The 17,079-nt window shown below is 35.7% G+C and overlaps 1 protein-coding gene across 1 annotated transcript; it reads left to right on the top strand.

Moving 5' to 3' along the window:
- Position 1: 1 nt before the first annotated feature.
- Positions 2-15,521, top strand: ZCRB1 (zinc finger CCHC-type and RNA binding motif containing 1). The gene is made up of 8 exons (XM_082665325.1): positions 2-195; positions 1,239-1,324; positions 4,365-4,393; positions 9,993-10,104; positions 10,455-10,562; positions 13,197-13,309; positions 13,417-13,492; positions 14,306-15,521. The coding sequence occupies exons 2-8, from the start codon at positions 1,241-1,243 to the stop codon at positions 14,435-14,437; spliced, it is 654 nt and encodes a 217-aa protein (XP_082521451.1). The 5' UTR covers positions 2-195; positions 1,239-1,240; the 3' UTR covers positions 14,438-15,521.
- Positions 15,522-17,079: the final 1,558 nt, after the last annotated feature.

Here is a 17,079-nt window from a genome sequence, read left to right as displayed (position 1 = left end):
GACCCGCCTCCGGGGCTTGGGTCAAAGGACATCCTGGAAGAGGCACTGCTGCTAACTTCTTGTCGCCGGCTCCTGACCCTTCCCAGGACCCGTGATGCCAAGGCAGCTGCAAGGGGCGACGAACTGTCCGGGTTGAGCCCCGAGCGAGCTGAGGGCTCGCGCTCTTCTAATCTCCCGGGCCTGCCCCACCTGAAGGTAAACGCCTACCCAGCTGCGGCCTTTCTCCCTGCGGGCTCCTCCCCAGACCCAGCTGCCGGAAACATTTGACCCTCTCTCCCGCCACCCTTTTTATTCCAAGACCTTTACTTTTCCCTGCCCTCGCATTCTCACCAGAACGGCTAACGTGTGAAGAGTTTCAGTTGGAAGCTTTTAAAAAGCGACCTGTCGATGAAGTTGTCCCCCAAAACATCTCAAGTATCAAGCGGTTTTCCCATTACATCGCGAACTGGCACGCCTTAGAATCAATATTTTGACGTTTGTGATTGTAAATACACCACACACACTTTTTAAATCGAAAATTTGAACTTGGTTGATTGAGTCTAATATAACTTTCAGAGATAATTTTCTGACTTTGCAATATACGGTATGAAAATGAATTACAGATTATATTTGTAAACTGAAAAATACATTTACAGGTCAATACCCTTCAGGGCCCTGAAAACTATTCCAATAATGAAATGTATCATTTCATAATTTAGCAATAATATGCAAAATTAGAGATTTGAAAGAACTTTATTTACATCGTCAAAATGTGAGGCTAAAATTTCCTCTTAGCACAGCTCCAGAGAAAAATATTAAGACAACCAAAAAGTTACCCAGGCAAATTCGTGAAAATCAACAGCTAAGTTTCTTTCTGAGCTCCCAGGCTCTTTCTCACGTGGGTAGGCAGGGTATTAGGTATATGTGAAAGCACTTTCTTGCTCTCAGCCTGAGGGGAGGTTAAGAGTAGCCTCAGAGTTTTTCCTTCATCTGTTTGAAACCCACCTCTCCATTCACGCCATATTCCATCACTGAAAGGGGTTAGTGTAAAGAATCTACTTGAAAGAAGGACCAGAAAACTCTTTTAAGTGGTGTCTGGAGAAAAGGAATCCCTTAATTCACCCAGCTGGAGTCAATGTTCCTGAGTATTACTAAGACGGAAAGTATATAAATTTGTCACTTACCTATAGTATTGGTTTTACTTGGAATGAAGAATACCTGGTTTAAATTGCTTCTGGGTTTGTTTGTTTGTTTTTTAGAAATGAGTGGTGGATTGGCCCCAAGTAAAAGCACAGTGTATGTATCCAACCTGCCCTTTTCCCTGACCAACAATGACTTATACCGGGTAAGTTTTTGTATTAGTATTGTTATCCACTGAATTCTCTATTTGAGATACAAATGTAGCTTAAGCAAACAGTTCTCTTAGGCAAAATTCATAATAAATACATTACAATGCACTTAAATCATTAATACCAAAGACCTGTATGGTAAACATAAGTAAGTGAAAAAATTAGACACTTGTAATTTCCAAAGAGAATTCCCAGTGCTTTATAGAGGATAACAAGTTTTTTATAAACACAGAAGCCACTACTAGCATAATGATGCTGATTTTTCCTCCTTGCTTACTTGGCTTTTGAAACTGGTAGTGGGGTGGAGGTTTTGGAGGAAGGGCTGATGGAAGCAAAACAGATCCCTTTCCTAATCCTCCAATCCTGAAAGTATATCTTAATTTATATATGTGGCGAAAACTTAACAGTTTAATGAAGTTTGTTTTCAGTTCAGGATAGGGGTGACTGGAGGAGAAAAAAATCCCTTCCAACATCTTCTTTCACCTTGTTACCTTACAGAGAACAAAATTTCCTTCTGTGCCTGTCCTGCAGATGGGTGGTTGAGAGGGACTGGAAGGAATGACATGAGTCGTATCTACAAGTGTGCCTGCTTTTCTCTGCTACTTTGGGTAGATGTTAAGTACAGTAGAGAGATGCTGCATAGGTGATACATAGTACTCGATTAATTAATTAACATAGCTTGAGTCTCGAACAGAGAAGAAAACAAACTTTATTGTCCTTCCTTGTATCCAAATAGAGACATCTCTTTTTATTGAACACTTACTATATGCCAAGGACCACTTACAAGTACTAGGTACACATCAGTGAACAAAAAGGTGAAAATCCCTTTTGGCACTCACAATGTAGCAAGATAGAGAAACAATTTGAAATATAAAAAATTTAAATGATGTTATTTGTTAGATACTAAGTTAATACTAAGGTATTAGGTGCTAAGGAGAAAAAATAAAGCAGGAAAGGAGGGTTATTAAATAGTGAAATTTTACTTTAGGAAGGTGACTTTCGATTAAGACATGAAGGAAGTAAGAGGCAGCTATGCAGATGTCTAGAGGGGACAAGCATTTCAGGCAGACAGAGTAAATAAAGTGGAGAGAAGAGGAGGGGCAATCAGAGGTAAGCCCATTCAGGGGTGCCTTATAGGGCTTGCATAGATAATGGTAAGAACTCTGAATGAAATGAGAAGCCATTAGAAATGTTACGTAGAAAACTGTCTTTCATACAGATGGCCAATAGGCACATGAAAAAATGCTAAACATAGCTAATTATTAGAGAAATGCAAATCAGAACTACAAGGAGGTACCACCCCACACTGGTCAGAATGACCATCGTTAAAAAGTCCACAAACAATAAATGCTGGAGAGGGTGTGGAGAAAAGGGAATCCTCCTACGTTGTTGGTGGGAATGTAAATTGGTGCAATCACTACGGAAAACAATATGGAGGTTTCTCAAAAAACTAAAAGTAGAGTTGCCATATGATCCTGCAGTCCCAGTGCTGGGCATATGTCCAGAAAAAACTATAATTTGAAACGAGACATGCACCTCTGTGTTCATAGCAGCACTATTCACAATAGCCAAGACATGGAAATAACCTATATGTCCATCAACAGATGAATGGATAAAGATGATGTGAGATAGATATACATACATACACACACACACACACACACACACACACACACACACACAATGGAATACTACTCAGCCATAGAAAAGAATGAAATACTGCCATTTGCAGCAACATGTATGGACCCAGAGATTATCATACTAAGTAAAGTAAGTGAGAAAGAGAGACAAATACTGTATGATATCACTTATATATGGAATCTAAAATATGACACAAATGAACTTATCTACAAAATGGAAACAGACTCACAGCCATAGAAAACAGACTTGTGGTTGCCAAGGGGGAGGAGTGGTGGGGAAGGGATGGATTGGGAGTTTGGGATTAGCAGATGCAAACTATTATATACAGAATGGATAAACAACAAGGTCCTACTGTATGGCACAGGGAACTGTATTCAATATTCTGTAATAAACCATAATGGAAAAAATATGAAAAAGAGTATGTGTATATATATATATGTATATACATGTATATGTGTGTATATATACATATACACTTTGCTGTACACCAGAAACTAACACAACATTGTAAATCAACTATACTGCAATAAAGTAAATTTTTTTAAAAAAAGAAAGAAAATGAAAGGCAAACCACAAAAAAAAAAAAAAGAAAAGAGAGAAAACTGTCTTTTTGGTCTTCAGAATTCAGTATTACTAACACTGCAATCCAGTTATACTATGTTCCATGGTTACACAACTTATAGAACTCAAACATTTATTATTACTGATTACATACATTAATGTATTCTGAAGGACTTTTGTACCAAGCATTATATAATAAATAGGACCGGCTGAAACAGTAGAAGTAGATAAGATTGCTTAGAGTGAAGATGTAGATGTAAAAGAGAAGAAAGGGCCAACTTTCTTGTACCACCAACATATTAGGGTGGGCAGAAGGAGACTGATGGGAATGGATTTTTCATTATAGAAGCTTTTTTGTTTTATGAACAGTCTATGTAAGGATTTGTCTTCTGACATAGTGATTGCTTGATGGAGTGGGGGGCTGGGGGGTAGGCCAGGAACAGTGATATTCCACAACATTGATAGCTGAAGCACAGGGTTTCTCTGGAGCTATGGTGGGGTTGATAGTTGTCATGGATATACCACAGGAACACTCAGCTGTGCAATGTGTGTGCCTTCAATCTACCACACATGAATAGTGGGTTTTTTTCTCTGTATGCACTCTTTTGTCAGAAGTTTAGGAACTAAGGCAAATACCTGTGACACCAGTAGCCAAAAAAGGATTATGCTAGTCACTAAAAAAATATATCTTCGAGGGCTTGCCTTATAGACCAGAGGCTAAAAATTTTCATAAACTACAACAAACAATGTGGTCAGTATATACAGCCTGAAAATTTAATGTTCTTTTATGATTTTAAATTAAATTGCAAATTATTATGTGGTCTTTTGTTTCAGATATTTTCCAAGTATGGCAAAGTTGTAAAGTAAGTATATCAGATTTTGAAACTTCATTTAAAAGTCTATCAGAATTTACTTCTCCATTATTTTCTTAATGGAAGTAGATTTACTATTTTTTATAAAACAGATATTTGATATAAAAAAGAAATAAAAATACTACTGTTAACATTTTATATATATTTCAGTAATTTTTTAATATACATAAATATCTATAGACAAGTTTTAAAAGACAATTCTATACATGCAATTTTGTTGTCTTTTTTTTAACTTGACATTATATTGTAAATATTTTTCCATGTACCATATAGATACATCCTTGTATTTAATGATTTCATGGTATTCCTTTATATGGCCTAATTTATTTAAATAATATAATTTTGTACTATATTACTAAGAACTAAAACTGATCCTGTTATCCAATATAAGACATAAGTGAAAGGCTCCGATTAAATATATATTTTAGGTACTAGGAGGTGTGTTATCAAGTATACTATAAATGGATTATTATTTGTCAAACAAATAGAATATAAAAACAAACACAGTTGACTCCTGAACAATGCAGGGTTAATGAGAGTGTAAAGTAAAAGCAAGATAGTGTTATTCTATCTTACAACTAATAATATGTTCTGGTATAAATTTAAAGTCATATTTAAAATCCCAAGAATTTAGAGCATATTTATCTTGCCTAGTTGTTTTTCTTTTAGCTTTGATAAATGAATGTTAAACAGTTGAAGTTCATGTGCATCCTGAGGTTAACTTCTTTTAAACTTACTTCTCTATTAAAAAATAATCAAAAATGCTACTAGGTCTTCAGAATTTCAAACAGTGATCATTATCAATCAGAACACTAATAATGATGATACGTAACAATGAATACATAAATACGCTATGCATTGTTCTAATATCTTTACATAAATTATCTCATTAAAGTCTCACAACTACCTTTTAAGGTAGCTACTGTTATTATCCTGATATTATAAATGACAAAACTGAAGCACACAGTAAACCTAAAATCATATTGCTGGTTAGCAGTGGAGCCAAGGTTTGAATCCAATAGTTTGATTCCAGCCTATTCCTTTAACCTTTACCTTTTCTTGATTTTTCCCTGTCAGAATCGCTGAATGAATTTCCGTACAAATACATAATTATAAGCCATGAGAATGCTATGAAGTTAGACACAGAGTTATAAGCACCTGTAAACAGGGAAGACCTGATCTAGTCTAGAGAGTCAGGGTAGATTTACCTAAGTCATTATCCTTTGAGTTGAAACCTAGAGGCTGAGTAAGAGTTAAGTAGGTTAAAAGAATGGGAGGAACATTTCAGGTAGAGGGACTTGCTTGTGCAAAGGCCCTGTGGCAAGAGAAAATAAAGCGAGATCAAGAAACAGAAAGAAGGCCAGTGTGACTTGAGATGAGTGAGCAAGAGGGAGAAAGCACAAGACAGGTCCAGAGATGGAAGCAGGTTCCTCTAAGGGCACCAAGAATCCATTAAATAATTTTAAATGAGGGAGTGACATGATTTGAATTTTTAGAAGCTTATTCCATCCAGCTTCAGTGTAGATATTGGATTGGAGGGGAACAAGAGCAGGTGCAGGGAGACCAGTCAAAAGATATAACAATAGCCCAGGAGAGAAATTTGGACTAAGATGATACAGGTAGAGAGGTAAAGAGTGGTCAGATTTGAGAGATCATTAGGCAGGAAAATGGGTAATACTTAATGATATACTTACTTTGTATGTAAGGGTTGGGTGAGCGAGAAGGAGGTGTTATGGATGACACCCAGGTTTCCCAGAATAGTGTCTGCTTCACTTCATGTGCTTAAATGAGTACATCATCTACCTTATATCAGGAAATGGTACCACTGTCTAGCTTTTTTCCCATGCTGGAGACATGGGAATCATCCTAGGTTTGTCTTTTTAAATCCTTGATGTAATTATTTTTCTGTTACCGTAGAAGGTACCTCTATCAAAGTAATGTATTTTAATTGGTTTATAGGTCTTTCTCCACCTCTAGACTGTAAGCCTTTTCCTGAGGATAAAAACCCATCCTACTGCCAGTGCTTAGTACCTGTGCTTGAGGCTAATGGAAAGACTGAATGGCCACATGAACAAACAAATGGATGCACGCTTTTGAGAAACTGCTTTCCCATTTGTATCTGTCTTTTTGTTTTAACATATTGAGGTAGGATTAATAGGGGTTACAGAGACAACCTTAAAGAAGATTTTTATATCAAAATAGGTGAGATGAAAGGAACATTTTATAGATAAAGCTTAGAGGGGTGCCTGGCAAATAATAGAGTAAAAATTCCATCACATGTATCCAAACATAAAGATTTGTTATTACTGCAAAAATAAATTTTTTGAATAGGGGAGATGAGGCATTGTTTATACAGAGATTTCAGTGGAGACAAGCAGAAAAGAAAGGAGAAGAAATTATTTCCAGTTAAGAACTGATACATTTTGAACCCTGAAGAAGGAGTGAAATTTTAATGGGCAAAACATTGAGATTTGAAAGCGGATAGAAGCCATATGAACAGAGGCACCAGTTTAGGGGAAGTTCAGGCCATGCTTCATGAACACTGAGTGCCTTCTTGTGGCTAGACCTCATAGTTTGCAAGTGAGGAGCAGTGAAAGATGAGGGAATGGGAGCCATAATCATGAAGGATATTGATTGCTGGACCAAAGAATAGGCAACTTGAAGAACCAAAGATTTTTGAGCAAAGGAATAAGTGATTTTATTTATTCCTCAAGTAGAAGACTTTTCCACTAGCATGTGAGCATAACTTAACACCAAGGGAACCAGTAAGAATAGATTATGGAAACAGTAATGCCACCGTGGACAAGAAAAAAAGCAGTGGGAATGGAAAAGAGAGGACAGATGAAAGAGGTCATTAACTGAGTATGACTTAGAAAGCTAACACTTCCAAATAGTACTTTCAAAAAAAATGATTTATGACTTTAACTGACCATCACAAACATTATAAAATTTTTAAAAAGTTAAAGTAACTATCTTACTTTATACTTCTTTCAAAATTGGTTAAAAACTTTCCTGTTTATGCTAACTGGTGTGGCTTTGAAGAAAACCAGCCTAAACTTGAGCTGCATCAAGTGCTTGACTTCTCTTCCTTCCTTCTAAGCCCAATGAATAAACAGATGCAGCCTTTTGAGAAAGTAAACCATTTTAGTTGCCCATTTTTCCCTAAATTATTGTAACTTATATTTTTTTTAATAAGACATCACTTTTCTTAATATCGTGGCATCTTTTTACCAATTTCATTCCAATGACTCTATAGGTACCTAATCCCAAATCCAAATAAAATAAATTTTAATATGTGAAACGTAATACTAAATCAAATTTCTGTTTATTTATTCATTCATGTTCTCTTGTCTGTTTTCCTGTTAATTCAGTTTTTAGAAAATTATTAAGCTTTGTCTTAGAGCTTTGTCTCTTTTTTTGCTATTTGGAAATAATTTCAAATTTATAAGTTACAAAAATAGTACAAAGAACATCAAAATATCCCTTGCCCAGATTGACTTATTAACATTTTATCCCCATTTACTTTATCATTTGCACTCTCTCCCCAATGTGTGTGCATGTATGTGTGTGTGTGTGTGTGTATACACACACACACCTATATGAGTATGTTTATATATATCTATGTGTATACATACACACAATTTGTTTTTGTGAGTCATTTGAGGCTGTTATAAACATCATCACCCTTTACTCCTAAATACTTCAGTGTGTATTTCCTACAAATACAATAGCGTTATATGTTATATAACCACAGTACAGTTACCAAACTCATAAATTTATCCTGATGCAGTACTTTTGTTGAATCAGTCATCCATGTTCCAGTTTTGTCACTTGACCCAATAATGTCCCACATAGAATTTTTTGCCTCTAGTACAGAATCCAGTCTAGAGTTAGGTGTTATTTTAACTGTCCTATCCTTTTAGCCTCCTTTAATCTGGAACATTTATAAATAATATAGCTCTAACCCATCTTTTTTTCCCCTCATTTTGTGTTTTCCTGATGTTGCCTCATGATTATGTGGTGGTTATGTATTCTTGAGTGTTATACTCTATAGGTGATGTGTTCTGAGGGTGTCACATCTGGATTCATACAGCATGCATCTGTCCCTCATTAGTGATATTAATTTTGATCACCCAGTCAAGACATTAACCAACTTCTCCACTGTATAATTACTTTTTTTCCCTTTTGCAACTAAGAAGCAGTCAGTGGGAGACACTCTTGAGACAATGCAAACATCCTATTACACATAAAAACTTCATTTTAGACATAGCATTTGTTGATAATTCTTGACTGATCCAGTACCATGATTGTTTCAAATGGTGATTTTCCAACTCTAGCACTCCCTATACATTCACCAGTCATCCTTTGGCATTCAGTAGCTCTCCTTTCTCCCCCTTTTATTTATTATCAGTATGGACTTATGAATTCCTTTTTTATGTGGTTTATAATTCATTACTGTATTTAATTATTTTGGTACTCAGACTGTCCTAGATTTGGCCAATCGGTGCTCCCTCCAACTGGCTTCTCTGTTCTTGTGCCATGCCCCATCGTTACTATTTTTTTCAAGTACTCCCTTTCTTTTTTTTTTTTAATTAATTAATTTATTTATTTTTGGCTGAGTTGGGTCTTTGTTGTTGCACGCGGGCTTTCTCTAGTTGCGGCGAGCGGTGGCTACTCTTTGTTGCAGTACGCAGGCTTCTCATTGCAGTGGCTTCTCTTGTTGCAGAGCACGGGCTCTAGGCGTGTGGGCCTCAGTAGTTGAGGCTCATGGGCTCTAGAGCGCAGGCTCAGTAGTTGTGGCGCACGGGCTTAGCCGCTCTGCGGCATGTGGGATCCTCCCGGACCAGGGCTTGAACCCGTGTTCCCAACATCAGCAGGCGGATTCCCAACCACTGTGCCACCAGGGAAGCCCCAGTACTTCCTTTCTGACATAGCAAGATGTTCCAAGAGCCCTGTTGAATATTCTCTTAAACTGTATTTAATGACATATGATGAGCGAGGACCACAGGACTAGGGATGGGTAAAGCATCAGGAAAAAGAACAGGCTCTGTGCTCTTACGACCATCCCTACCACTTACGTACCTTGGGTAGTATGGCTAAGAAGCACAGAAGTGGAGATTCCTTAAAAGAATATTAAGATTATAGTTATGTTCTAACACCTAGAAAAAAATAATTTGAGTAAATCACTTTACTTTTTGGGTAGAAGAGAACATCTCAGTTTTGTTTTGTTTTGTTTTTTCCTGCAGAATGAGGGAGTCAGTAGAGAAGAGGAATTATGCTTACTCCTCAAGATTCCATTGTCTCTAATCTCTTCATCCTTCAACTCTGATTAATGTTAGATTTATCAGATACTCCTAATCATAGCTGTGTTCACTTGTGTGAAATCAGTATCACACTTTCCCATTTCCATTCTTCTTGATATCCCATGACTTTGAAGAGTTAGCTATTTGTCAAATATATTAATTTCCTTGCTTACTCTATAAATGTTTTATTAACCCTTTTTGACCACTTGAGTTTTTCAAGTATTTATTCATATATGTTGTTTATGCTGCCTTATTATTTTTAACTGGCTATTTGTTTATGCTTTAAGGGTTACTATAATGAAAGATAAAGATACCAGGAAGAGTAAAGGGGTTGCATTTATTTTATTTTTGGATAAAGACTCTGCACAAAGCTGTACCAGGGCAATAAACAACAAACAGGTAAGCCATTCATTCCCAACAAGGTTTTTAACCAAAAGCCTTTGTGCTTATCCAGGCTAAAAATGTGGGGATGAGGGGATAGTCAAGTCTGATGGATATCAGTAGGTCCTGAGGGTATTTAACGTACAGAATAGAGGTCAAAACTGTACTGGGTTCCCAAAACACTGGTAGAATATAAGGAATAAAAGTCTATTCTACAGGAAAGAATTTGTCACACCTAAGTAGGCAATTGCTAAAATAATCTAAAAAATAAAATGGAATTGAAGGTTTGAGGAAATGGGATCCAATAACTGTAGTTTTAGGTTTCAGTGAAATACATCCTATTGCATGTGCATTTTTCTCTGTTCTAGTTATTCGGTAGAGTGATAAAAGCAAGCATTGCTATTGACAATGGAAGAGCAGCTGAGTTCATCCGAAGACGAAACTACTTTGATAAATCTAAGTGTTATGAATGTGGGGTGAGTAAACCTAAAACAGTATAATTTTCCATAGTTTACTTGAAGGTATTTTTCACATCAGTGTTTTGTTTGTGTTCTCCAAGACTTCTGGATGGCTAAAATCAGGTTATGAAAGTTTTACTTTGGGACTCTAGACTCATGTAAGTAAACTCAATTGAAATGTCGTATGTAAAGTTAACCTGAGTTGGGTAATATAGGGTGGTATTTTCTCCAGTTTCCAAACCTTTGAAAGTTGTTAGATTAAAAAGTTTAAGACTAATTACTTACATTATTGTCTGAAAGATTTTAGTGACCCATAAATGATTTTAGTGACCCATAAATGATTAAGTATCACAAATCAGTAAAAACATTATGATATGACCCATCCTCTATGGGATATTGTTTTGAAGTTTTCCCCCCTATTTGTACTGCTGATAGTTCAGGAGCTGAACTATACCCAGATTTTCTTATCTAGTTCTCATCATCTGTTGTTATCCATTTAAACTTTGGGTGATTAGGAGAGATGTATAGCCACAACACAACGTTGCCCAAGGCCCATAATTGTATCAAGAGAATTTCAGTCTGGGTCTGTTGCTGCCTATTTCTAAAATGTCTTTATGTATACTAAAAAGCAGGATCCAGAGGTTAATGGGGAGCTTTCTACTGAAGAGTAGATTACTGAGAGACATTGTCCTGGCTACATGATCATATGGAAAATAGAAGGAAATGTGTTGGGGTCCTTTCCCCAGTGCCACTCACTCCCCCTCAAAAATATATACATATACAGACAGATGGGTGGGTGAATAGACAGATGGATGGATGGACGGAAAGAGAAAGCAAGCAAGGCACTGGGTACATTCTGTAAATTTTTATGATTCTGACACCTAAGTTAATGTTTCAAAACCTGTGTTCCAGAGTCCATCATAAAAAAGAAAAAAAAGAAAGGAAAGGAGGGTGGAGTTGTTATGGTCAGATAAATAAGTATATATCCACATATTCACAGTAAATATTAAATTATCTAAGAACTCCTGGATGAATCTGTTAATCTGTCTTTTTGGTTTATGGATCCATAGATTTGTCATATTATACTTAGTACATTATAATATTTCTTAAAACATCCCCCCACAAAAATCTGTTTACGTTTATTTTAGCCTGATTTTTCCCAAAGCTATTTCACTATTAAACCCCTGCCCCCATTTTTTTTTTTTGTATGGCATATGTTAACAGTTTTTGGTATACCATTATTCCAAAAACAATTTGAAAAATGGTTCTCTAAGTACATCCTCTCAGCAGTTCATTAACAATAACACCTCTTGGGTTCAGCCGTGTCCCCAGGTATACAAAATACACAGTCTATTTGATGCTTTGTAAAATATACTTGAAAAGCATGATTATTTTTCTCTTCTGTTGTTCTAATCCTGGCTCAGCCTCTCCGCACACCCTCATTCTCACATATTACTTCTAAAGGTATTTTGGTAAGCTAATACACAGATTCATTGTCTCATTTTACAACTCAAACCATGTTATGGCTCGTTATAATGTTATGGCTAGTCCAGCACTGTCAAATACAAACATATGCAAGCCACAGATTTAATTATAAATGTTCTAATAGCCACATTAAAAAAAGTAAACAGGGTAAAAACTTAATATATTTTAATTCAAAATATTTTCATTTGAATTATGGAATTAAAATTTTTTAAATTATAATATTTTACATTCTTTTTTCATACTGCCTTCACAATCCAGTATGTATCAATTCAGACAAGTTCTCAGTAACCACAAGAGAATTATAGCTAGTGGCTACCATAAGTGGACAGTGCAGGTGTAGTCTAGATATGAAAGAAGCAAAATGAAATTAATTGATAGGAAAAGTGAGGAAGACTTTAAATTTTCCATTTGTTTTTAAAAGAAAATGTTCAGCAACATCTTGGAAGTTAGGAATAGTTTTGTCCCCATTTTATCATAATAACTTAAAATTTTTACAACTAAGGTAGATGGTCCATTTAAATTTTGAATTATTTTATATCCTGAATCTTCAGATTTAAAATGTTTGAAGGAAGAAAACTTCTTTTACTCTTAGTGAAACGACTAGAATACTTCCTTATTGGGAGTTATAATATCATAATCTCTTCCTTCTAAATATTAAAGTAATGGGTTTTAATTTCTTTGTGTATATTCCCTGTGTGACAATATTCTTTTTTTAAATTAATTTATTTATTTATTTATTTTTGGCTGTGTTGGGTCTTTGTTGCTGTGCGCGGGCTTTCTCTAGTTGTGGCGAGCAGGGGCTACTCTTCGTTGTGGTGTGCGGGCTTCTCATTGCAGTGGCTTCTTGTTGTGGAGCATGGGCTCTAGGCACACGGGCTTCAGTATTTGTGGCTCGCAGGCTCAGTAGTTGTGGCTCGCGGGCTCAGTAGCTGTGGTGCACGGGCTTAGTTGCTCTGCAGCATGTGGGATCTTCCCAGACCAGGGCTCAAACCCGTGTCCCCTGCACTGGCAGGTGGATTCTTAACCACTGTGCCACCAGGGAGGCCCCTGTGTGACAATATTCTTTCTTAAGTTATAAAACATTTTAGTCTTAAGGAACCACCTAGTTTCTGTTAATAACACAACAAATTTAATATTTCTCCTTTCCTTTTTAATGGGAAACAAAAGGAAAGTGGACACTTAAGTTATGCCTGTCCTAAAAATATGCTTGGAGAACGTGAACCTCCAAAGAAGAAAGAGAAAAAGAAAAAAAAGAAAATTCCTGAACCAGAGGAAGAAATGTATGTATAGCCACTCTTAGCAAATGCATTATTGTGTAGCTTCTGTCTTTTTCCTAAGTGCATTCTGATTTTTTAAGTGCATTCTGATTTTTTTTTTAATAATTTAGTGAAGAAGTAGAAGAAAGTGATGATGAAGGGGAAGATCCTGCTCTTGACAGCCTCAGTCAGGCCATAGCTTTCCAGGTACTAAATAGTTCTTTTCTAAGGTACCATGCCATAGCTGCCTTGAGTTAACGGTTTTATATTCCTTGCTTACTTTATTAATCATCTCCTGATGGCAACCTCTGTCTTCCCCTTTGCCCCTAAACTTTAGGAGATAGGCTTTTTCTTTAAGGTCTTTAGAACAGTGTGGTGGAAAAGTGCCTATCGGTTCTTTCTAGATTTTGAGGGCCCCACAACACTTTTACTGTCTTAATCTGTTTTCATTATAGAATTGAACAGAACTATTTGATTCAAGTGAATTTAGCCCAATGGAAAAGATTTTACTAAATCGAAGATACTGTTTTAAAAGAAGCTTCATTTTAAAACAAAACCAAAAACATATTTTTGACCATTAAATATCCTAATACAAGTATACGAAACATTTTTTGAAGAAGGGTGTATAACTTCCTGATTTTATATAACCACTTATTTTGTTTTAATGTAGTTGATAAATCGTAAATGCATACATCAATTTATTTTTTCCTTTTAGTTAACTAATGTATTTTGTGTAACATTCCCACATCCAACAGGGATGACAAGTAGGCTTCATTTCATATGCCTGTTAATTAGTAGAACTTGTCTAAAATAATTTTGATTAACATGGTAAGACTGGGACAAAACTTGGGGGTAGGGGAAATGGCATCTTAATGGAGTAGAACTGTCTGCACGGGCTAGGAGGGTAGAGAGTGCTGGCACTTGTGATGTATGTTTTGCCATGTTTTGAATCAATGGACTGTAAATAATATTAAACAGATTCCTGATTTTGTTTTGTTTGTTTTCCGAACCACATTACAGCAAGCCAAAATTGAAGAAGAACAAAAAAAATGGAAACCCAGTTCAGGGGGTCCCTCAACATCAGATGATTCAAGACGCCCAAGGATAAAGAAAAGCACATATTTCAGTGATGAGGAGGAACTTAGTGATTAAAATTATATATATTATGTCAATATCATTAAAAAATTTTTTAAATCTTGGAGTATCAAGTTCCATTGGGACTAAAGATTACTTTTAGAATTTGAACATAAGAACACTTAGTACCAAATAGTTTTTTACTTTAAAATAGTTCATAGGAAATTGAAAAGTAATTTTAAAGTATGTTTATCTTGCATCAAGATTTGCTAATAATCATTAATCTTGAAAACAGTTCATTTGAATAAAAAAGAAAACTTAGTACTATCATAATAATGCTATTGTCATCCCAAGAAAAAACGTAGATAAGTAAAAAGATTTGTTTGAGAAGTTCATTATAAAAGTTTATTCATGATTGGCTTATTTGAGGACTTTTGAAATAAATTTCATCTTTAAAACAAAAACCTCTTAAAGACTGAAAAGGTTGAATGATTTATTGTGATTAATGTTAATAAAATTTTCTCAAGAGAATTTTATTTTTAAATGTAGGTGTTTTTGTCATCTTATTTCTTTTACCTTTATCCCAATCTGGATACATTGTAATTACCCATAAAATTTAAAGTAGAGTAGCTCTCAAAGGTTTGTAACCAAAGAGCAGTAATTTGTCCTTTGGCACAAAGTTCCATTCCCCAAAAACAGCCAGCTTCTATATTTGTGCCTTTTCACTTGTACATACATCTTGCTAAATAAAATACATATATTTCTGCCACTTAATCCATAAAAGGATGAAAGAAGACTTTTCAATCTCCTATACTCCCCTCTGCCCTCCTCCACCTTCCCAACATGGCTACGTTAAAATTTTTGGTTAAATCCATATTTTATTGTTTTTATTTTAGGACCATTGAAATACTGTTCAGAGCTAATGAGTGTGCTATGATTACATTTTTCCTAGAGTTAATAATTGCCTGGTTTTTTTCATGTATTATATTTCTTTGTATTTATGACTGAAGCTTCCCATACCTTTTGCAGATGGATATATGGGAATGGGATTACGGAGCCTTTAATTTTCTACTTTCTCTATTTCTGTACTATTGAATGCTTTTTAAAAGAACATCTATTTATTAGTTTCTTAATTGCTAAAAGCAATAAAAATATTTCCACTTTGAAAACTATAAAGGCAATGAAAGTGTTAACCCCTTACCAGCAAAATATCTTCTAGATCTCAGTGAGGAAACCAGACAAAAAGGTTGAATGCTGGACTCTATTTTCTGTTTCACCCATTAATTCATCAAATTTAAAGCAAAGAAAAAAATTGGGAAAAAACATGCCACAAAATACAGAAAAGTTTATATGAATACCTTAAAACAGAATAGAGAATGAGCTAGTGACATAAACAATATATAGAAAATTTAAAATAGTAAATGAAAATATTTTATCAAAGAGTCTATTCAACTAGTAGGACATTAGTTTTTTTTTTACCTAATTAAAAAAATTAGTGGTGATGAAGATGTCATAAGAATACTTGTATTATATACTGGCTAATTTCTGAAGGGTAATTTAACAAGTATCAACTATTAAGTATGTTCTATTGTTTGAACTAGAAACAACATTCTCTTTTATCCTAGGGTTCTAGTCAGAAATACAAATATTTATGTACAAAGGTATATATTGTTATTTAAAATTCAGAACACAAATAGTTAAATATCAACAAAAGATAAAGCATGATACATACAAAATGATTATTAGAAAGCATTAAAATGTTTCAGAGAATTCCTAATGGGATGGCAAAACATTATGGATTTAATGGCAAGTGCAAAATACCTGCTGTGTATGGATACATACATGCATATGGATGGGAAAGTCAACAACTAAGGTAGTAATGGCATAGCAGTTAAGACTATAGTCTCTTGACGGACATACCTAGGTTTCTGTGGCCACGTTTCCACTTAGAGTTGATGGCCTGAGGCCATTTACTTAACCTGAGTTCTCTGAAAAATAAAAAGGTACAAACAACACCAAAAGACAAATATTGTATAATTCTACTTATACGAGGTACCTACATTAGGTAAATTGATAGAGACAGAGTAGAATCGAGGTTACCAGGGACTGGGAGGAAGGGGGAAGGGAGTGTTATTGTTTAATGGGTACAGAATTTTTGTTGGGGATGATGAAAATGTTTTAGGTGTAGACAGTGGTGGTGGTTACACAGCGTTGTGAATGTACTTAATGCCACTGAATTGTATACTTAAAAACGGTTAAAATGGTAATTTTTTTTTTTTTTTCCTGCGGTACATGGGCCTCTCACTGTTGTGGCCTCTCCCTTGCAGAGCACAGGCTCCGGACTTGCAGGCTCACGGGCGGCCATGGCTCACGGGCCCAGCCGCTCCACAGCATGTGGGATCTTCCCGGACTGGGGCACGAACCCATGTCCCCTGCATTGGCAGGCGGACTCTCAACCACTGCACCACCAGGGAAGCCCTAAAATGGTAAATTTTATGTATATTTTACCACACAAACAAATATACAAACATAGCTGGTTAAAATTTTTGTGTAAAGAGCAGTTAAGCCACCAGGACCCTTCCTGCCACCCGCCAGTCATGCTGAACCATGATACCTGCAGTCTCCTTCCCCTGCCAATGTCCAAAACACTCTCAGATAAGTTCATTTCACCTCGAGCAGGGGATTGGTGGGGGGGGGGAGATGTCGTTCCTTCCCAGGAG

The sequence above is a fragment of the Grampus griseus genome (assembly GCF_964374135.1).
Source record: "Grampus griseus genome assembly, chromosome: 11".
NCBI lineage: Eukaryota > Metazoa > Chordata > Mammalia > Artiodactyla > Delphinidae > Grampus > Grampus griseus.
This window is presented reverse-complemented; position numbering and strand designations above follow the sequence as displayed.

Coding starts and splice junctions, on each gene's coding strand:
- ZCRB1 (XM_082665325.1), top strand. CDS start 1,241: ATGAGTGGTGGATTGGCCCCAAGTAAAAGCACAGTGTATGTATCCAAC. Junction 10,105..10,454: donor GGGCAATAAACAACAAACAG/GTAAGCCATTCA, acceptor TCTCTGTTCTAG/TTATTCGGTAGAGTGATAAA. Junction 13,493..14,305: donor GTCAGGCCATAGCTTTCCAG/GTACTAAATAGT, acceptor ACCACATTACAG/CAAGCCAAAATTGAAGAAGA.